The sequence below is a fragment of the Rhipicephalus microplus genome, chromosome 6, assembly GCF_043290135.1.
Source record: "Rhipicephalus microplus isolate Deutch F79 chromosome 6, USDA_Rmic, whole genome shotgun sequence".
In the NCBI taxonomy this organism is placed as follows: Eukaryota; Metazoa; Arthropoda; class Arachnida; order Ixodida; family Ixodidae; genus Rhipicephalus; species Rhipicephalus microplus.
This window is the reverse complement of record NC_134705.1, coordinates 162,163,785-162,187,373: the sequence shown is the minus strand read 5'-3', so window position 1 is coordinate 162,187,373 and position 23,589 is coordinate 162,163,785. Positions and strand designations below refer to the sequence as shown.

Sequence of the window (23,589 nt, the reverse complement as noted above, 5' to 3'; positions counted from 1 at the left end):
TGCGGATGAAACCGCTCTATTTTGGCAAATGTTGCCAAACAAGACACTTGCGTGTCTTGGTGACAAGACAAGCGGCGGCAAGGCAAACAAAGCTCGTGTGTCCGTGCTGTTGGCAGCTAATTTAGACGGATCGAAAAAGCTTTGACCTCTGGTTATCAGGAAAAGCACGGCACCGTGGTGTTTTCGAAATGCGCTGTCGCTTCCAGTTACCTACCGAGCAAACTCAAAAGCGTGGATGACCGGGGAGCTTTTCAGCAGATGGCTATCGTCGTGGATGATTTGGTAGGCGAAAATCGCAAGGAATGCCTGCTCGTGGACAATTGTTCATTGCACCACTGCAGTACGACCTTCAGCAACATCGAGCTGCGTTTTTTTGCCCCCGAACACTACGTCTGTACTGCAACCACTGAATCAAGGCGTTATACGCGCAATGAAAGCCGGCTATCGGAAGCGCCTGGTGGAGAGGCTGCTGCAGAACCTTCGTGTTGGCAGGGAGCTTAAGATCCACTTGCTCGGAGCTATTTCTATGTTGAGTAGATCGTGGGCAGATGTCAAGAAGGAGATGATCCAGAACTGCTTTAGGCATGCCGGCTTCCGCATGCCTGGTGATGACACCCCAAATTCTGACAGCACTGAAGACACCGCAGGTGTTCCCGCCGAAGTTTGGAACGAGCTGGCAGAGTTCCCGGGTGTTATCGACGAATCGACATTCAACGAGTTCGTCAGTGCGGACGATGATGTCCCCATCATGGGCCAATTACAGGATGAGGATTACATTGCAGACGTCGTGCCAACCACGAGCCAATGTGACAGCAATATGGAAATCGACGACGGCCCATTGCCTACATCCTCCGAAGTGATTAGTGTACTTACGTTGGTCCGGCGCTATTGCTTGAATGTGGAAAGTTGCGGACTCAGCTGCCCCGACTCGTTGGACAACATGGAGGCATGCGTGCTGTCGCAGGCAGCGAAGTCGTTGAAACAGAAAAAAATCGGGGACCATTTTGTTCCACAGTAGGGCACGCAAGTAAGCCACCATATTAATAAAGTACTTTTCTTCTAGTTTGTTATGTGCCTTTGTGTCAAAACCTATACCGGGCCTATATCGAATTATGCCATATATCGAACTAATACACGTTTTTGACGAGTTCGATATACCCGGGTTCGACTGTAATAAAATAATGAAATAGACGTAATATATATAGTAAAAATGGGTGACAAAAGGTTCTGATAATAAAAGCATGTGTAAAAATATTTGGCAATAGCACAAGTGCCTCATCAGCACCCTTGTGTCCAAGGGCTGCGAGGCAAGTGCTTTTCAATGTAGCCACCGCAGCAGCAACCTCTCTTGAGAGGTCGTGCTACGCAATGCCTGAGTATATTACATGATAGAAGTGGATATTTAAAAAAGCTAGCACAGATTTATGAATGAAAAGTGGTTCCCTACTGACGAACATTGCAGGGTGTAATGGTATATGTTGTCGGTAGGGTGATGGAACGTGTTGTCTTTTTAGAGGGTCTAATTGTTCCCACTGGATTAAAATGTGAAGAACTGTTAGTGCTTCACCACATCTGTCGCACAATGGTGGATCGCCACCGGACAAAAGATATGAGTTTGTCGTGTATGCGTGTACTATACTGAGCCTCGTTAGTGTTACCTTTGTACGACGTGATTTTGATACTAGCGGCCAATGACCAAGGTGTGGCTTAATAATGTGTAGTTTGTTCTGTGTGTGTCTATCCCACTTGCTCTGCCAGTAGTCCCTGAGCTTTCATTTGAGAGACGGTTTAAGATTAAGGGCCGGGATTGATATGGGTGTAGTGGCAGTGCTTTCGTTGACGGATGCAGCAAGGTGATCTGCCATCACGTTGCCTTGGATCTCATGGTGCCCTGGCACCCAGCACACTACGACATGTTTGAGTGTGTAGAGTGTGCATAAAATAAAGTGAAGTGAGACGAGGTCAGGGTTTTCTTGTTTTTTAAGAGTTTGCAGAGCTTTTACAACATTGAGAGAGTCCGTGTAAATAACTGCTTTTTGTAGTTGTAATTTTTTAATGTGTTCAGCGGTCGCGAGCATCGCGTGAGCTTCCGCAGTGAATATACTTGTATCTGGATGTAGAGGGCCAGCATCCGAAAAGGATAGGCCCACAGCAGCATAGGACACAGAGGAGTTAGACTTAGAGGCATCTGTAAAGAACTCAGGACGTGTGTATTTGTGTTGAAGTTCCAGGAAGTATGTTCGGATATGGGCAATGGGCGTGTGTTTTGTAACTTCTAGGAAAGACACATTGCAGTCTATAGTCTGCCAATACCACGGTGGCGGGTATGCTACAGGAGCCTTTAAACTGTGTTCAAGTAACACACCAGTTTTCTCAGCTAGACCCTTCAGGCGAACTGAGTAGGGCTGCCTCATCGAAGACCTGTTCTGAAACAGAATGGAGCTCGACAAATCATTAATAGTGGAGTATGAGGGGTGCTTCTTGTCTGCCTTCACTTTGAGGAAATATAATGATTGATTGATATGTGGGGTTTAACGTCCCAAAACCACCATATGATTATGAGAGATGCCGTAGTGGAGGGCTCCGGAAATTTTGACCACCTGGGGTTCTTTAACGTGCACCCAAATCTGAGCACACGGGCCTACAACATTTCCGCCTCCATCGGAAATGCAGCCGCCGCAGCCGGGATTTGAACCCGCGACCTGCGGGTCAGCAGCCGAGTACCTTAGCCACTAGACCACCGCGGCGGGGCTTGAGGAAATATAGAAAGAACATGTAAGTTCTCTGCAGATGAACCGACCACTCATTTGACTCGGTGTAAAGGCTTTCTACAGAGCTAGCACCCGTAAAAAGGCGGATGCCCAAATGGTGCACGGGGTCCAGCATCTTCAAAGCACTTTGAGTCGCAGACTGATAAACAACGGCCCCATATTCTAAGCGGGTACGAATGAGGCTTCTATACAGGTTCATGAGACATTGCCTGTCACTAGCCGACGTAATACGTGACAACACTTTTAGAACATTCATGATTTTTACACATTTTGTTTTTAAATACTTGATGAGCAGTATGAAGGTCAACTTGTTGTCCAAGATTAGGCCTAAGAATTTATGCTTGGCATTAACAGACAGACGTTGAGACCGTTCAGTTGAATGTCAGGTTCTGAGCGCATGCCTCTCTTTTGGGAGAACAAGACACACGTGCTTTTTTGTGGGTTCAGTCGGAATCCGTTTCCCTCTGCCCATTTGGAGACCTTGTTTAAACCTAGCTGAACCTGCCACTCACACATTGCCAGGTTGCCAAGCTGGACGTCATCAACATATGTACAATAGAACATATTGCGGAGGATGGACAGGTGCAAGGAATTCATTTTGATAATAAAGAGTGTACAACTAAGTACACTGTCTTGCGATACTCCCGTTTCTTGAACAAATATTTGGGAGAGAACACTGCCCACACGGACACGGAATGTCCGATTGGACAAGTAACTCTCGATTATGAGAAGCATTCTACCGCCACACCCGGGTGAGACAAGTCTCTTAATATGCACAAACGCCATGTTGTGTCATAAGCCTGCTCAATATCGAGGAACACAGAGAGGAAGTATTATTTGTGGATGAAAGTGTCTCAGATCTCAGCCTCAATATGCACCAGGTGGTCGGTGGTACTAGATCTACCCTCTCAAAACCCGCACTGGAATGGGTCGAGTAGATTGTGTGTTTCAAGGAAATGTAAAAGTCGGTGGTTTATCATCTTCTTAAAAAGTTTACAAAGGCAGCTTGTAAGTGCAATGGGCCTATAACATGAAACTGAGGAAGGTAGGGACCAAGAAAATGTGTTTTGTTTAACAGGAGTTCTGTTTACTGACAGATGAACAGATGTGGAGAATCCAAGAATGAAACCAATCATGCTGTTCCATTTAAGCAGCATTTTGCGATACTCTTGGGATTCATATCGTAACCTGAGCCCCAAATGAATGCACCAAAGATTCTGAATGCGTCACAGGTTTATAAGGCATGAGAAATATTCAAAGGATTTCTGCTTAGCTGTGGCTATGTTTGAGAAAGGGAAAGAGAGTGAGATATCTGTTATGGTAGAATAGCTGAAAAGTCAATCTGAATGAAAGTTCCAACATTCTACTCACCACTGGCAAAGGCGAATAACCAGATGAAAGAAGTTTAATATCTAGCTGGATTTCTGAACCTTCCCAGCTGGAAGATTTCCAGTTCAGTAATTCAACTACATAAAACTTCAATTCAGCTCAATAACTGTTTCAAGTTTCAAGTTTCAATAACTGACTGAAATATGGCCAAGTACCAGCCAGATATTCATCACATAAAGGAAAATTGTTATCGTCTTTTAAACAAGAAAGATTTTTGGCTCCACAACAATTAAAATAGAGAGAGGAGTCACTCATTTTAACAATGAAGAAAGTGGTGCAAAAAAAAAGAACCACCAAAGACTCTTCAAGTGACTCACCGGTTGACCAAGGCAATGGCAGTGGACATGCTGACCCTGGGAGCGTCTTCGGCTTCCAGCGGCTTGTAGGCTGGCTTCAGGCTATCCGCGTAGGCTGCATCGACTTCTTCGTCGATCGTGGTATCCTCTACGTGGCTGCGTTCCAAGAGGATCTGCGGTGATTCGAGTCATGCCAAACATTAAGATGATTCTTAAGATTTTCAGCATCAAACAAAGATAACAGACTGCAAATTTAAAAAAAATGAACACATAAAATTAACACATAATTCAGCAAGTGTAGATACCAAAACCCCTGTACGTACAAAAAAGTAAGCGCGACACGGAATTGACGAGGACGGGATAGAGGAAACACACATCTAGCGCTTGTGCATTCTCTCTCTGTCTCAACCTCGTCAGTTCCGTGCCGCGCTTAGGTACTTTTTTTGAACAGGCTACACCAACAAGGCCAACAAGCCACCCAATATGTATACGCACAAAAAAAAGCCACACGAGGCTTAAATGTGGAAGACTGTGCGTGTTGGGTCACCATATTTTGAAATGTAAGGCACGATGACGGCAATGAACAAAAGGGAGTGTACACACACGTGAAGTGCCCCTTGCAACATTGTTTAATTAGAGAGGGCCACAGCATATACAGACCACATGCTGTCGCAAATCGTCAATGCACAGTCGCATTCAAGAGTAACAACTCCTATGGCGGTAATGAATTCGAAGTCACGCTAAAACAAGTACACCAACTGCCACACCGTTTTTTCGTGCGATAGGAAGCCCACAGGCCAAACTGAGCAACGCCTGATTGACCGACTTAGAAAACCCGACAACATTAGAAATGGCAGTGAAGGTCACCTGGCAGTTCATAGTCGTTATTGTCAATGTAGCCAGGATCTCTGCGCCTGCTCTGTTGTGGCTGTAAGCGACGGCAAATGTGTAAGGTTAATCACCGAGACAAAGAGAGTGATCAAAGCAGGTGATAAGTGTGTTAACGTGGCTTCATTTTCAATATTATCAAAAAAGTTGTCAAACACAATGGGACTGTGTGTTGACAATTTGTGACACCATGTGGTTCATCTACACTGCGGGGCTTTCTGAACAAACATTGTAGGAAGTGGTGCTCTGTGTATGGGTCTCTCTTTCGTCAGTTGTGGTTTCACATTACATTTAAACGTCCAGTAAACCCCTGTTGTAAGGAAGTCGGCAGGACGGCGAAAAGTTAGATATAAGCGGTAGGTTCGATATACGCGACTATGTCATAAAAGCTCAGCAAGTACAGCTAAATCAGCCATGACAACTTCCCAGAAGTGGTATTCAGTGAGAAAAACCTTTATTTACACACAAAAAATACAGTCAGCTGGCTTTGGCAGGTGCTTCTGCTGGGCACGAAAAGTGCCTGCTGCAGATTGTTCAGGCAAATTATGATGTCTTGGTCGCCGCCCTCGCACTCCACTCTAATTCGTGACAGACAGAGGCTCTCCTGTGTTCGCCACTGTTGATATTTCACAAGGCTGTTCGTCTAGCGGCTCATTTTCCTCGTCGGGACCTCCAAGCAAATAGACTATTTCGGCCGGCTAGTCAACCGGAGCCTTGCCGCCTTCCCCAGTATCAGCAAAGGAAGGTTGTGCTCCTCCGTCCTGTTAGCACCGAACTGCATTGTAGGCAGGAGTGTTCTTTGCTTTCTTTACATTCTCGTGAAGTTCCGTCTGGTGTAGTGCACGTGCACTTCGGCAACAGTTTGTAAAAGAATGCCCCCTCGTCCAAATTGTAAATGTCTCTATCTGCGTACTGCTGAAGTAAGGCGCTCAGCCAATGCTTGCACCATCCGTCCTTGACGTCGCCGTCCACGGCTGCACTTTCACCAACATTCAATTTTGCAGACACGCCGTGCCGTATCTTCCAATGTTCAAACCAGCCGTTGTGCACTTAAAATCTTGCTTTCCCATTTCGGTGGCCAAAACTTCGACTTTTGCAGTAAATGCAGGCCAATTCACGGGAAGTTTTGCACTTCTAGGGTTTTTCAGCCATTCGAGAAGAGCTCTTTCCGCTTCAGGATGCGTAGAATCACGGTTGTGCTTTCGTTTGGCCGAGAAACTTCGCTCGAAGCCACCCAGTACAGCATCCTTATTCTTCAGAACAGTCGATAATGTTGACGGCAGTATTCCGAATTGTCTTGCGATTTCAGACTTCTGCCGGCCTCTGTTTTCCACCTCACTTATCAGTTGAACTTTCTGCTCCAATGCTAGACGCTTCCGTGCGAGTGCCGGCAATGCCCCTTTCACTTGACGATCACTAAATGCACACGATGCGCACCCACAACATCACGGGTTCACACAGACACATGCGCACGTGTGTCTTCCAAACACGGATGAAAAAATCCCAGCCGCCCCCAAGTCTCTGTACTGGTCATGTGATACCACCGGCATAGCGGTGAGCAGCCGGCATGTAAGCAAGTGTGTCCGGCAGTCGCCTTCGTACTAGAGTAGGGTGCAGAAAAGGAGGGGTGAAATCCGCGCCGCAAAGGCTATCACACCATCTGCACCAGTCTGCACTGGCACGCTTTAGCCTGCCGACGCTAGTGCACACACCACTCGCTCAGCGCAGGACGTGGATGAAAAAAGCGCGCAGGCACTTCAACAGTGCAAGCGGTCGCTCGCCCTCTCTCAGCGCAGCCGTGAGCACAGATCCACAACTTGTTACTTCGCTCAATGCATGCTTGGGGTAATCCGGTCTAAAATACACTTATAGGGGTCGTGACTGCGTGAGACTTTGATAAAAGTGATGATTCGAATAAAGCGATTTCGTTGTAACGAGAGTTTACTGTATCAGGTAGGAAGGGGAGTACAGACTAATTTTGACCACGTGGCGTTAGTCTTTAAGGGGAGATGCTACTCGAAGACACTTTTTTTTTATTATTCACACTAGAGCAATGAAACTTGAGCTGTTTATGGAACTTTTTATGCTGATTTCAAATATATAATTAGTTTTCTTTCAAGTTGCACACTTTTAGCTCTGCAACATGACAAAGTGAAAACCTTAACCCTTTTGCCCTCCCTCTTTTCATCCCTAAACTTCTGTAAGTTTTTACCATTCATAGTTCATAATGCTTCAAATAAAGTGTAGAGTGCAAATAACTAATTAGGAAGCACATACAAAATATGTAATATGCGTGAAAAATAACAGACGTAAAAAGTCCATATTTCTCCTACCCTAGAGAAGGTTTACATAGAATTTCTTTATTATACAATAAAATATAGAAATTTAAACTAGATAATTGCATTTGCCATACTTTGGAAAAAATTTGGGCAAAATTTCATGCAGATCCGAGCACTAGAAGTGCCCAAAAAAGGAGGGGCACATGGGAAAAAAAGGCGAAATTTGTGTTTTGAGAAAAACGAGTTTTAAAGTTAAAATTGAGTTTTTATTTATGAAAGATATGATTAAATCAGATGAAATTTGCACATCAAAAAGAACAATCCTTATTGTAGTGGCTACTGCCACTAAAATACGCCAGCACCATGAGTTTCTTCCTCTCGGCTTTTTCGAACCGACACCTCACAGACATTTCGGTCACAGACAGGGCCATGAAACGCTTGCCACACTTCCGTTCCATCTGGCCATGTGCCAACTGCAAACTAGGAAGAAGTTTGACAGGACTGCGAAATTCAAACTAAGTCCAGTGTCATGCCATTTTGCAGCCATGCTTGTGCCACATACCGTCGTACATAATGGCAATGTTGTCCCTGCTAAGTTCTCTCACTGTGAGCTTTTTCGGTCTCTCAAGATTGGCGCTGACGTAATTCATTGTCGCATCACGAACTTTACAGCTGACGGGTGTGAATGACTTCTGATGCATTGGCTTTTGCAAGCCAACAACTGCCGCAAATCGGACCAGCTGCTCGTACCCTATTCCTACAGAGCGCGCTGCACAACGGCTTTCACTTGCGAGCAATGCCTTTTTTAATTCATAACAGAGATAATTACACGAGAAAAGCATTGTTCAGCTGTGCTGCTCGACAAGACACGGACACCACAAATAGGTTTCAAAGCACATACAGGCGCGCAGCGGCCAATGGCGGTCCCCGATTCGTACCATGTGATAAGCCAGTTGCGGCGCTCGAAAAACGCGCAGAAGAGTGCTTCTTTTTATTATTTCTTGCGCTGCATCAGCGAGAGAAACTGTTGTTATTTGAAGAGTGAGGCTCGACTCTTCGACTCATACGATCAACAATAGCGAGCGGCGGCGCATTATCGGCGGCAAGGTGGTCGAAGACTGCGAACTTTCGACCTGTTAACAGGAACCTTGGGCTCTTTAGATATGATTTTAAAGCATTTTCAGTTAAGTCTCGACCTGTATTATTTTTTTCATAACAGTAGAGGTGCTAATCTTATCAAAACAGGCAAAAATAAAAATCGGTATTTTTGAAAAAAAAAACTCGCGTTTTTCGACCCGCATCTTCCCTTAATGAGCACTTAAATATAAGTACACGAGTGTTCTTGAACTTTGGCCCCATCAAAATGTGTCGACTGTAGCCAGAAAAACCAACCTGCACCCTTAAGCTTCAAAGCACAAAACCTTGCCTGTTTAAGCTATTGTGATGAGTAGAGAATGGCCTAGCATGATAGGAAAACCTCCAGGCTTGAGGCATTCACAATTGCGAACAACGGAATTCGCTCTACGGAGCTCTTAAAAATGGCACAATGGAAAAAAAATTAAACGAATATCGGGTGCCTTGTCGCCTTGGGTCCCCTTTGTCTGCGTCCTTTCCACTGTTTTGCGTGCCCAGTGAAGACGAAACAGCTTGTCTAAATCGAGTTATTGTGACAGTACAGTTTCACTAAACAGCACTTTTCCTTTTATTAATACAGTAGACTCTCAGCAAACGAAAATCTGTTGCTTAAAAAGAACTGCCTCCATCACGATTGGTTTCCTACTTGGATTCTTCACCCTAAATCGTCTCTCTGTAAACAAAACTCCTGACAAAGCACATTTTCTTGGTCTTTTCAGGTTCCGTTTAAGGGGATCTACTGTATAGTAAAAGCTTGTTAATTTGGATCTTATGAAACTGTCATAATTAACCAAATGCAGAATTACCTAAAGTATAAAAAATCCATAAATAAATGTCTAATATATCAATGCCATTTCATTTTCTTGAGGAACATGTAAATTAAGACACCATTTTGCATAAGAGCAGAGAAAAATACACATTGTGCCAAAGTGATTGTGGACGGCGACCACGTATTACTGAAAGCCTGCAACCATTTCAGCTGTAGTCCACGAACATTGTCTTCGCTGCTATGCGTCCCATATATGCGGAACTTCGTGCTTGGCGCACTGTGATAATTGTACGAGCTAGCTCGGTAGCGGCCAAATGTGGCTGAGTTAAGCAAAGTTTGATGTCATTGAACAATGCACACCCTAGTCGAGACCAGAGGGCACCCCCAAATTATGTGATTTTCCAAATTAATGAATGTCAAGTTAACGAGCACTTACTGTAATAAATTTCCCTGGTACCCTACTATATGCAGCTGGAACAGCTTACAATCAGCAGGAAAAGAACATGTTTATCTGTAGGTTTCAAAGATTACAATAAAAGGTGAAAGTAAGGTCTAGTCAGTCAAACAATATTTTCTTACAAACTAAAAGCTCCCAAGACAGGCTCCCGGAAAGCTACAGGTAATCGAGGTGTAATCTTGTGGCGACTCCATCACTGGCCCAATGTATCTGCGCCCTCTCAGATTTGCATGAGAAGCAACGATTATTTATCTCACTATTAATTTTGAAAATTAACAGTAGATTCTCATTAAATCAAACCACAAAAAAGTATATGTGTTCCATTTACAAAGGGTCCCATTTAGTAAGAGATGAACAGAGTTGCAGTCTTCAGGCATAAAACAAATCATGTTAGAGGCAACTGTTCCAATTAAGCAGCTACTCTGTTTAAGAATGCTCCATTCACTGACAGTCTGCTGCAACTACACATGCAGCAAGCCTAATTTAGGCCCAAATGGGAGAAGCAACACGGTATACGTAAGCGAAACAGCACATATGCAAGAACACAAATCACAACCGCACGCCAAAGTAGTGTACTGGTAAAAATATACAGAAATTAACAGTGCTACAGTTACTAATAGTTGCATACTTCAAAGCGCCCATGCGAAATAGTCTCGCATGATGAAATAATCTCAGCGTGAACCGGCAACATGCACCAGATGGCAACAAGCTCGCAGCAACATTCGACACATCTCAACAGGCCGACCTGTTCAGTGGTCCGGTAGTCATGCAGGTCACCCAGAAAGCGGCTGCTTTCGTCGTGCGGCACCAGCACGAAGTATCGGGATCCGGCGGCCTTGGCCTTGCCCTTGGACTGGATGTACGCCCGAAAATTCTCAGGTGGATCGAAACGCACCACCAGGTTGCAACGGGGCACCTGTGAAAGAAACGGTTGTCAAATCAGAGGACACTCACAGGCAGGAATTGATGCGTTGAGGTTTCATCCACATGCGCTGACAGACTGGCACGTTACCTCACTCTCACGTTTTTTTCTTTATCTTCTTGTTTCCAGCACACCTCATACTGAGGAGCTATGCTCGATGTGTTCATCTCATGGAATGTCCATTTCGATTGCTACTGACTGGCTAGAGTTCAGCGTGAACCCGGTTTCCGGTTTTCTTTTCCACTACATTATTTTGACATCACAGAGCTTTCACAAGTCTCGACACAAAATAGAGGGACAGAATGCATTTGATTGCAATGAACCCAGCCTCAAAAGATGTGTTTTTTGCTGCTCTAATGTGGGAGGCCATGCATAAACTCCAACTCTGCTATCATACTAGTCCTCAAATCAGGTTTAATGCTGCCACTCGTTCAACGTACCTGTGAAGATTGGCACACATTCCCTACATTGTTCTCAAGTATCGGGGACAAGCTCACATGCAAGGACGGACTTGCCAAGTTTGTTTACGTGATCCGCGATTGTACATTGCATCCACTTTATTCAAACACTGGGATTGTGCTATGCAGGTGCGGTGCGTTGGCGTAGTTAGGAGAGCAACGACGTCACGACTTGCCACCCTCTTGACTACCAACTGAATGGACTTTGCCAAATGAACGTGCCCACTGGATGGACAGTTTCAGAACTGCTCTCTTGCTTTATGCATAAACATTATCACGTGCTTGTGACAGCTGCAGACTGGGAAGCCATGAAAGCCCAGATAAAACACTACATTGGGTATGCCTGTGCCCAGAAAATGAAGTCACAATACGATGACAGTGGCGAGCACAGTCATTGGGCATCGATAATACAACACTTGGTGAAACACGTCAGCTTTTATAGATGCCTCAGCGATGCCTTTTATAGATGCCTATAGAAAGCTCCAGCGTTATTGCTGGTGCTAGAATTAGTTCTAAAATAAGTTCAACTGGGCACAGCGTGTGCACACTCTCATCGGAGCTCTCTGAAGCAATCGCAAAGATTTCCATGCATTTAGGCATGGCCTGCAGAGAGTGGCAGCATGAGTAAGTACGACTGAAGCCCAGTCGCGTGAAAATAGTGAAACAAGCGTGCATGAAAATACAAATGCAAGGCATGCACAACTCTTCTGCCTAATCTAGGAACTCCTTCATGCAAAAATTTAGTACAGGTGCTAACATTTTAATACGAATTCACTTTGGAAGGGTACTTGAACAATATTTATCTCCCTTGTTTACTAAGTAGCTTGTCGAGTCGATTCATTAGGCACACAGTTGCCGCCGATAAATTCAATAAGCACGGTGATGGAGCACGGTATGGGGGGGGTGTGGCAATGAAAATTATCTTTGTTATTTATGAAGCCAGAGGGATGAAATTCGGAATGCAGATGTCACTTGTTGTGCTGATATCGCAACTGAAATCTGTTTCGAGCCATCTAATATAACTTTTGAGTTACAGCACTTGATAGACTCTCTTGGTCATTCCAAAATTAATTAGCTAATTAGACACAAGTTTCTCAAAATTTTTGCATAAGGATATTCACAAGGGTTCACTCTGTGCCGTAATGCTATTGGTTTACTTTTAATATTTAAGTAAGCACACAAAAATTTTTTTTAAATGTCCTGGACATATTGTCTTACCAACAACTTTTACAAAAAGCCGATTACAAAAGTCTGTACGATGTGCACACAAATGTGGACAGCTTTACGGCACTCACCAATGTCTCACAATTGAAGTGCAGAAAACGGAATGGCTATAGCTTAATTTGTTGTGAAATGGCACAGGGATGACTGACAGCAACTGCTCAAAAAATGAAAGCTGAGAAAATCGAGCTCAAAGAAATTGGAGCTAGAAGCTGATAAAACGGAACTCTGAAGGAAGCTGGCTTTATTTTTTATTGGAGAAATGCAGCATTGATGCTATCTTGAGCTTCAATCTGCCCTCTTTACGATGATGCCAGTATGGTGGCACTGTGCATAGGGAAAGCTTCAAATTTGCATTTTGCTATGCTCAATTTTCACATAACTTTTGACGACAGCCAACCAGTAAAATGCTTGTTTCTCAACTTCTACTACTTATTTTGGTCTAAAATCACACTATGATGTAAAACATGGTGTCAGAATTACAGAAAAATTTATTGATGAACTGAACATTTTGAACAAATTTACAATTCCCATTGCCACATCCCCCCTTAAACACAGTCCCCAACGGCATGTGAGTTTTCTGTGTTTCTCTGCAGTTGGGTGTCGGATGTGCCGCACCAATGAGTTTCATAGAATAATACCTAACGGGAAATCAGGCGCTAATGTCTACGTGGGCTCCTTCAGCAGCGCTTGTACCCTCATGGGAATTATGGGAAGTACAGGCTTCGGATCCGCTTTGAATGGATTACGTTCTTGAAATTCGCAATGATTCCTTTCCGAGTGTGAAATGAAGTGATATGAACTGAAATTTAAACCTGCTTCAATTATTTGTACATTAACTTTATTGCAAAAATTTTTCGTGACCAGGCGGCGAAAGTGAAATCTGGGCAAAGTCAACCTACAGGGTACGCATTCCTGATTTGGCATCAAGAATTAATTATTTTTTACAACACTTGAAAGCAAACATGCTTTTTTTTCTCTAGAAAGTATGTATTATTTATTTATGGAAATAATACGACTTGAAAAGCTCCAACACCGCAGCAAATCAGAAGATGTAGTGGTCGTCAGCCTTCTTCGAACAACAAAGACACTGCTTCAGCCTTTTTTATCGCACCCCACTACCTGCGCTGCACAAGAAACGAAACTGAAACTGTAGAAAAAAGTTCGTAGATAGCTAACCTTATCCAATCAGAAGCCTGTACTTCCCATATTTCCCACAGAGGCACACGATCGCAGCGCCAGATTCCTCTCTAGATATTATTGTATGGAACCCTATGTGCCGCAATAATGGTGTTTCGTACAACATAGCATAAATGCTGCAGGCTCCCATAGTTCTTCAAAAGGTTCTTTAAAGGGTGGATTCTTAGAGTGTCTTCAAAAGTTTTGCAGTAGCTTAGTTGCATTCCAAACAGAAAGAAAACAATGCCCATCGACACTGACCTCGATCCCTTCTTGCACGACACTCGTAGCCACAAGCAGATTGCACTCCCGCGACCGAAACTTCTGAAGGACTTCCTCCTGCCGCTGAAGTCCAAGCGGTGTGGTCAACAGGTTCGGTAAACTCTGCTGACCACTGCGATTTGAGCTCCCGTCTCCGAGGGCAGGCGGAGTCGTTCGCCCCACCAGAAAGTTCGGGGTGATGAAGCCGTACTCGTTCGGGAAGCGGGTCGCCAGCTTTGTGAGCCACATGCTGAGGATGTAGGCGGTGATCCTCTGCCGCACAAACACAATGCCGCAAAGCGCATTCGGGTCGTCGACAAGGTCGGCCCGGTGGCCCGCAGGGCGAGACGACACACCCACGGCGTTCGATGGACGCGTTGCTGGCACACCGACGGAAGCAGTAGACATTGCAACGCTTCCTGGACGTACTGCAGCCGACGGCGCGGTACCATCGATCATGGGCACTTTCTTATCTGGCGACGATCCAGACAGAGCTTCACAGTCATCAGAGCATCGCACAACACCGTTCACATCACTGGGCAAAACTGGAGATGATGTGGGCTGGACCGTAGAATCCACCACTGCTGGCATGTTCGACTCCTGAGTTGACGAATCAAGCTCATTGACAGAATTTTGCACAGCCACGCAGTTTTCCTGAACAATGTGTGAGTTGGCAATGGTACCTGTAAAGAAAAACAACAAATGGCAGTGAAAGGAAAAAGTTCAGTTGAACTCACAGTTAAAGGCCCTGCAACACTTTTTCAAGTAGCCATGGAATGCATTCACTAAACGAGCTTATTGCCTCACAAATTCACTGCCGCAAAAATTTTTAGAATCCGTCCAATACAAGCGGAGTTACAAAATTTTGACGCTGCAATTGCATTCTCTTTCCTCTCATCCCGATGGAAGTGCTGGAAGCTAAGCAGGGAGGGATGGCATAAGGAGAGACAAACATACGCGGCTTTTCAGTGCGATCGCGCGTGCACGTTTGGGCAAGTCGCAGCCCCTAGCGGCAATCCCTGTAACGAACGAGCGGCGTCATGCCTCAATGAATTGCCGCGATTTTCTTACTGGTGCCGCCGACTTTATCAGGCATGTTCACCCTTGACATAAAAGGGAATGAAAGTGGCAAAATTTATTGCAAATTCACTCGCTTCGCCGCTTAAGCGGCCAGGAAAACGCGCCGCAACATCGACACAGAAAAAAAAACAGTCCGAAAGAATTCAAGCGAGAACCTGAAAGCGGCCACAAAACCACGTCTGCGCCAGTCGAAACGGCCGCAAAAGCATGAAAGCGGCCACAAAACCACGTATGCGCCTTCGCTCACAGACAAGCCACGTTGCACAGCTCACGTGCAGCGGTCACTCGTGTGTTCGTACAATCCGTGGTTGCTGAGGAAATCATTTGTATAACACTGAATCATGGCGTATTGTATATAATGTAGTTCATTCGAAGCAAACTTGAAATTCGTGTCATCCCGAAATTGTCGTCCACCGTAATTGTATCATCGAGATTCTGCTGTACTACAACTATGACGGTCGTGAGTGATAGCACAGGGTAGACGAATTCAGCCTCACGTTAAATGTCCTAGTTGCAATAGTGTGATTATGTTCGAACAATAAGTAATCGGCAGCAACACCCACCTTGCTGCTGCTGTGGCTGAGAAGGCCTGTACTCCCGCAGTATCCGCAGCAGGTGTCGGAATTTGGCCGGCTGGTGGGCAGCGTCGCTGGGCTCGAGGTCTGCAGCCAAGGGCGTGGTGAGCTTGGCAACCTGCTGGATCACCGTGTGTACTAAAAGGAGCGCCATGCGCGACCAGTTCACGGCAGGACCCAGGCTGTCCACCACTTGGGAAACCTCCTGCGAGTGCAGCAATGATACGGGGCGACCAATTTTGTTGACCTTCGAACCTTTTACAGTGTTTAATTCAACCTAAATGATTTGACAGTGGAGCTTTATGAAAGATCTTGGCAATATTAATCGATCACAGAATGTGTTCACTCCCAACAGAAAATTTACTGCGGAATTTGATCAACCCAGTAAACAAGGAAGATCGGCTTCCTAGTTGTGCTATTATGCACGACGAATCGACAATTTAACATAAGTAGTGTGACAGCTCGAGTCTTTAATACTTCATCAAGTATGAGCACAAAAAGGTTGAAGAACTCTTTCAGTCAGCTATTTGGCCTCATTCAGAATGCAGTGTAGTCCATATTCATCAACAAAAGGATATTAATTAGGCCTAAAGAGACATCATCGAAATGAACAGAAAACTGTGATTAGTTTCACATCATTGCTCCTCAGTTGTGCCTTTTTAGTACAACATAAGCACCACACTGAGAGTGTATACACCACTTTTCAACCAATAGCAGCACGCAAATTCATTCACCCACAAGCATTTTCCCACACCAACGTTAAGTTATCTGAAGACATCCTTTTACATAGGTGACGTAACTCAAGCAGGCAAGGAACGCAAACCATGCACAAAATGGCAATCACTTGAAAGTGCATTTCACCTTGAGGAAGAGGTCTGCCACCTCACGGGCACACCACGGCCCCAGAGTGACAAGCGTGTAACACAGCTCGACCAAATAGCGCTGAAACTGCCGCAGAGATGCCCTGGCCCGCTCGTCCAGCTGGCCTTCTGTGCCACCTAAAAACTCCATCGCTTCGTCCAGCAGTCGCAGCGCGGTCTTGAGATCATCCGTGGACTCCCTGTCGCCGCTCGCACATCCGTACGCAGCGTACTCGACGACAACTTCTCGGGGCCGGCTGCCGTACTTGCTTACGACCGTCAACTCACTCGAGGTGCAGGCGACGCTCTGGAAGCCGTCCTCGAGCTCGAGGATTTCGGCCTCAAGCAAGGTTGGCCGCTGCCGCTTCTTCGTCGCGAGTGGCGCTGCAAGCCCCAGCACGCTCAGTCGCCCCTCCATCACGTAGTCCATGATGAAGCCAAGCACGGGCTCAAACTCGATGTGGCGCAGAGCTTCGTTGCACTCGTCGAAGACGATGAGGTTCAAATGGTCAACGAGCTCTTCAGAGATGTCTGCATCTGCCTCGACCCAGTGGCGGTTAAATGAGCCAGCCGTCATCACGAGCACATGGTGGTCACGAAAGAGTTTGGGGAAGTCAACAGGCCTTTCGTCCTTGCCGACGGCGGGATCACCGATTAAAACGGACTTCAGGTCGGTGTAGTCCTCCATCATCTTCTGGTGCCGGATACCAGACTCGGCTGCACGAAACAAATTATAGCAGTTACACCCGTCAATCGGTACAGTTATTTGGGAATTCACACCCTCTTTTACCTTTCTCAGCAACTAGCTTCTGCAATATGTAAATTTCTGAAAGCATTTAAAACAAGGCTACGACAGAAATGTACTTATAAAGATAATCAAGTTATTACAACAAATATCCCTTCAAAACACCAAACCGGCGCGTAAGGCGCAGCACAGTCACATCGAAAGCTAGAAGAGCGGCCTTTCAGAGCCTTTTCTAAACGCTCATTGGGTAACTACTGCAAGCACACTTGTTTAATACCCACTACAGAATAATTAATAAAATTTCTTGGTAGCGTGCCGGCATTTGCTGTGCTATTTTTTGTCATTCCTCTGAGAAGTGTGGTATCCGCGAAACTATTGCGAGGAATTTTGTGGCAATTGTTCATGCAGTGGCTGACGACGATGAGGAATTACGCCTGAAGTGCGTATGCGCCACAGTTGATAACTGAACAAAAAAAGCTTTTGTAATGGGTTGGAGCATAGGATGACCCACTCGTTACGCTATTTGCATTGAGCAATGACAGCTTGTACTTTCGGTTTTCAAATCGCGAAAGTCGTATAAATGCGATCGCTTTCTCGACATCAAGCCTGCCTAAGGCAAGTTTGCCAAAAAGTGCCAAGAACCGGAGTGGCTAAGTGGTAGATAACTGGGCTGGCACCCAGCTGACCCGGGTTAGAGCCCCACTGCGTCATGGCACTAGGTTTTTTTTTTTTTTCTAATTTCGTGCAATGTGGTTACAGACACTGGCGGCAGCGGACAACTATGGTGGCGCGTGACCCGAGTTGTGATCTCACAACAGCTTTTGCTGTAAAAAAATTCCCGTCAGTTGAATGCCTGCGAAGTCTGAGTAAACAGCGGAGCTGGCAAGCCAGCACCACCACCTGGCAAACGCAGTGAATTCTTTCATCTTCTTTTTTCTTTAATCTCTTTCTGCATGATCTTCTTTCTCTATTACCCTCTCTCTTTTTTTGCTTTCTACTCACCTTTACTTCCCTTTCCCACGTACTTGCTGCACTGTAATGTACATGGCTATGCAAGGAGCTGCTTGGCACATACCTTCAGAGTTTTCTGTGTACAAAACCGACCTTACTCCGAGCTCGAACAGCTTTGCTATTAATGAAATTTCTATTTACAGAACTTGCCGAACGAAACACAAAGGTTTAAGACCAGGCAATGCACATACTTTGGCTTCCCCATCTTTAGCTCGTGTCATATCAGTGCAATTTGAACACGAAAGTTACAATTACAGCCAACATTACCTTCAGCGGCCAAATTCATAGCAACATGACAAGATTATATTGAGATATTACGCACGTGAGTCATTATACTAAATGTCTTGATTTCACCTTTCAATCTGTGAGCATTGTACAGTACTTTGAATATAGCTAATACGAATAGACTTAGAGGAGTACTGACACGAATTTCAAATATTGTTGCTCAAAAAAAAAAAAGCTAGTATCCAGAAGGCTAAAAAGAGTACTGTGGTGCCAGGGAATGCATTGAATATATATTTTTTACTACTGCTACCTTAAGAAAACGCTTTCGTTTTCAATGTGTTAAGGGTTGAGGAGTGACGTGTCATTGCTGTGCGACATCAGTGGCGGAGAGCAACTTGTGATGTATTAGTGGCAGATCTTTCATCTGGTCCTTGTGCACGTCAACAACTATTGTCAAACTGTGATCAAACGACCCCTGGCTACAATTTCTGTGATTCAAGCTGTACGCAGAGCTTGTAAACTCAGTGAAACTGTGTTTGCTCATCACGATAGCGTGCGTTGCGGTTAGAATCCAGTGTGTGGAGAGCGCTGACATAGCATACAAAGGAAATGTGACACGTCCCTTTTGCAGTGTCTCGAAATCGTATCAGTACTCCTTTTAAAGGCCACTCAACAAGCCACACAGCAATTTTAACTGTTAGACTAGAAGTTGTAAAGCGACATTCAAGAACACTTTCACGGAAATATTTTTTCAGTGTAGTTAATTATTGGATAATTTGAACGTTACCATCCCATTACCGTGCCAGCACGATGGATGTGGTGGCGAGGGTTAACAGATTTCAGCTTCTGCATTGACTGGTGAACTTCCAGAAACAGGAACTCCACTACTCATATTCCACGTTGATGTTTTGAGCCGTACAGCACGTTTCCAGTGACAATAGAGAGCCGCTGTCAGCCACGTGCTATGGGACCCCCTTTTGTATATGCACTTCGATATATATTTGTTTGTGAATAAATATTTGACTGATTGGTTGAATGTTGTGCACTCTGCGTAGTGTAACGAGCCAATGTCAGCGATATCTCAAGCAGTTCTCGTGCGTGTGATTTCAATTTTCGGTCGAAATTATTTTTAATGTCAAGGTTTTATGTACCAAAAGCACAGTATTATTAAGATAGACTCTGTAGTGAAGGACTCCAAAAACTTTGACCACCTGAGGGTTTTTATCGCACAACTAAATGCAAGCAACATGGACCTCTCGCATTTCGCATCCACAGAATTGCTGCCCGCATTGCTGGAATAGGGTCTCGCGAGCAGTCGTGCACCGTAGCCATTAGATAGCCACAACAGCGACTCTCGCTCGAGGGGCAGCTTTCTTGAGAAAAAGAGGCACTCTCTTCTCTGTCTGAACTTTCAAATATCTTTTACAACACAAGGACGTATCACACCTCACAAGTACGAAACAAGACCAAAGCCTGATCTGCATGCCACACTGGTTGATGTGCAGTACTCGAATTTGGCGAGAAACTCCCTCCAAGATCGAGCTTTCGTGATCATCGTGCACGAGAATGCCAGCGGTTTCCTCACCTGACGGGACAAGAATCAGCACTCGCTTGCCACCGTCTTCGAAGCTAGGTCGGACTTGGTAGGCCAGTTCCTTGACCAGCATGACCACCATGAACGTCTTGCCGGACGAGAGAAAAACGATGGAATTCTGGTGCTTTGCAGTGTCCAACAGTTCCACCTGGAAGTTGCCCAAAAGTGGGATTGCATAGGCATTGCATTTGCTCTGTGCTAGAGCCAAACAAGTGTGGGCAACGGAGAAGTCTAGAAAGTTGTTTTACTAGAGGAAGTCATGAGCTCTTCGTTGTATTATTTCTCAATTGCGATGAATTAAATAAAAAACTAGTTGTTTACTAATGCTAAAACCCAAAAAAACTAACGAAAGGTTTTCGAAGAGGCAGGGTGCAACAGACCACAATCACGCACACAAACTGATGCAAAAGACAAGCACTGTACTGTAACAACTGCAGTACAATGCTTTTGTTTGCGTCATTTTATGTGTGCATCACTGTGTCTTGTGCACTGCTGCTGTGAAAATCATGGTTCGCCATCAAGCCCATCAGTGCATACTAAGCAATTAAAGGTTCACTGAAGTCTATAGTTGGACACAAGTTAAGAAGGCAGGTCAGGCCCCACCCAGACAGCCAAAGTTTGGCAGCTGGTTGCCTCTGCAACTTATGAACAGTCCGGCTCGTGTCTACCTCAGGGTCACTGAATCTCTAGTTTATGACGCAAGCCTGGTGCGTGCCCACACATGTGCATCCACTTTTCGTGGGAAAGAGCTGCTGCCTCTTAAAACTGTACCCAAATGTGGTTGGGTCTTTATACCAAATGTTATAGGCATCGTGGCCGAATTTCACACCTTTCTCTCCTGTCTGTCAGTTGCCTATCAACTGCCACCTTCGCACAAACATATGCAGTATCCCATGGCATGTTAGTCAAAGAGTTGTTAGGTTATGCATCAGCACGTACATGTGAACATGTTTCTTTGCATCATCTCGTTTTAGCTTTCACAGTGTGACTACACGTTTGTAGCAAACAGCCTAGAATGCACGGTTTCATTAAAGAAAAAGGTGAGTCTCTCGCAAAGCTGAACTAAAATCATCACACAAGACGTGCAATCAATAGCCCCATAACTATATTGAAAGGCACATAAAGTATGAACATGCGGTTCAACAGAGCACCTCTTTATTGCTTGCCTTGACTGTTTTTCATCGCAAAAAGATTAGAAGCCCACACAACACAGCTCAAGGGGTCACAATACTGATAACTGATGATAACCTCCATTCCATAGCACTGCTTCTCAAGAGAGCTATTGCCCGTGCTATGGAAACTTTGCTTATCACTACCCCAGTACAAGAGTGAGTCACTGTCAACGGCGATTATATTCCGGAACTATGTAAGCAGCTTTCTAAAAAATGTCTTTCTGAAGTTACCAATATGTTCTCTAAAACCACTAGTGACTCTTTAAAATGATCAACATCTGCCGAGCACTGATGTGTCTACATACTGAGTGAGCACGTGTTTCAAAACTTCAAAACACCACGGTGTCTAAGCGGCGATGTCACAGAAGGGTTTCTTCGTTACGCTATAACTACAGCAGCGACTTTCCTTTTCACAATCTCGTTGCAGCCACTCAGCTCAACAGCACATTCCATTCTCATATTCTTTAAGTGAAAAGTGACTATACTGTGGCTATGCATTTTTTCCTCTGCAAGTTGATTTCGCATATGTGTCATTTTTACACTGTTGTGAATGACCTTGTGTAAACTTTGCATAAAACCACTTTGCTTCGTAAAACTGCTAAGTGTTTATTAATAATAATTTTTGTTTCATAACCTTTACTCTTATGCTGCATCAACTGTAGATATATATCTTGACGTGTTGGAGTCGCGTATGTTATTGCTAATAAGAGACACGTGCCTAGTCAAGCCAATTTGAAGCTTTCAATCTCTGTCCCTGTCATCTGTCCAACGTATGAATACGAAATAAAACTGAAGATGTCACGGCATTCGAAGACAACGCATTATCGAACAGTCAGGAACCTGGTATTTGGAAATATTGTTTTGCTGTCAGGTGTACGACCACCACAGAGTGACAACGCGCACAGTTTTGCAAGCCAGCAGAGAGGCCGCATGTAAAACCACAAGCTGATAACAGGACCGTAATAGCAGCTACACGGATAAGATTGTACGTAAACGAGACAAGGACCGATGGCTCCCCTGCTGAGGCTGATACGAAAACATCCCGAGGAAGACTGAGCTTTGCGCAGTGCTCTGAGATACCAGCATGATGTCAGAAGAAAGATGAGAAGTTTGGAAAGCGCCTGTCGTTCAAAACGGCGCAGGTTTGCGAGCGTGTCACCGCAACTTTCGGCGAGAAAGAAAATTTCTCCGAGCCCTTACAGGACGCAGAGAGGTGCACACTAAACAATGCACACACCAGTCGAGCGTGTATAATACCTGGTATTCCAAGGGAGTGAACGTCTTGGTTTGCACGTTTTCCAGGAAGTGGTGCCGACGAAGTCTCGGTTGCGGCGCTTCGCCGCCGAGTCTTTTCACAACCATCTTGACGGTGACTATATGCCAAAATCTGCAAACACACACAACACAGCTAGTGATGGGTCTCGGTGGTTTATCGGCACACAAAACTTGACCACGAGAGGCAAATGCCGCACGGCTACTTCACACACCACACGCACGCTTGGACTTTAGACGATAGTTATAGCGCGAGAACAAAACGACCACACAGAGACAAGAAGGACACGAAAGACGCAGCTCGCAGTGGTCTTCTAGCCGAGTCCCATTTCAAGTCACTTTGCATCGTATCAAGCGGTCAGCTGAGGACGGCCATGCGACGTACCGGTAAGTTCTAAGCTATCCGTGTCCAAAGAAAAGCGCCGATTGTTGTTCAGGACATCATGGTCGTTCTCGCGAGCCCAACAAAAAACACACATCAAGCCATGACCTACTACACTCCTGACCTGTTCAGATAGCGGGGTTCCTATGGGAGCGCGTGTCCCCGCTCTCGTTCAATCGCTCGCCGTAGGTGGCGCTACCTATAACCTGTTCGTCTGTTTCTTTATGGTTGTTTTGTAGGCGCTGGTATAAGAATGCCTGCATTCTGCAGTGAACTGGCGGCATATATGTGACTATTTCTTCCCATACATTGCTGGTTAAGCAAGGTGTTCAGAGCGCTTGAGTATTTATAGCACACTGGTTGACAAACGTGGGAACCCGTAGATTTACACGATGTAGGGCAGCCTATGCGTGGTCGCGTGCATTTTATTGCAAAAAAATTCTGAATGTCTTTTAGTATTATTATTTCTGAATAATTCTAAATTTTGGATCATAAATACGCACTACGAGTGCTTTGTTGGTCAAAATTTGACCACAAAGAGTGAAGATGACGTCAGCGAGCAGGTGCTGCCTAGCGCCACGCCGCTCGTAGGTTACGGCCCTAGCGGCAGAAGGTATGAACTAGAACGTGGGCGCTGGAAGAGGTGCTC

The 23,589-nt window shown here is 45.1% G+C and overlaps 1 protein-coding gene across 1 annotated transcript in view; it reads right to left on the bottom strand.

The window, feature by feature from the left end:
- The window catches only part of Dcr-1 (Endoribonuclease Dcr-1), a 59,118-nt gene extending 36,076 nt beyond the window's left edge, over positions 1-23,042 (bottom strand). Inside the window, exons 1-8 of the mRNA XM_075866905.1 lie at positions 22,944-23,042; positions 22,544-22,673; positions 20,106-20,262; positions 16,541-17,256; positions 15,668-15,884; positions 14,025-14,707; positions 10,729-10,899; positions 4,478-4,629 (exon numbers count right to left, since the gene is read on the bottom strand). Of these exons, the coding sequence (XP_075723020.1) occupies positions 4,478-4,629; positions 10,729-10,899; positions 14,025-14,707; positions 15,668-15,884; positions 16,541-17,256; positions 20,106-20,262; positions 22,544-22,648 (2,201 nt within the window). The 5' untranslated portion in view covers positions 22,649-22,673; positions 22,944-23,042. The remainder of the gene's footprint in view (positions 1-4,477; positions 4,630-10,728; positions 10,900-14,024; positions 14,708-15,667; positions 15,885-16,540; positions 17,257-20,105; positions 20,263-22,543; positions 22,674-22,943) is intronic.
- Between the last annotated feature and the right edge of the window lie 547 nt (positions 23,043-23,589).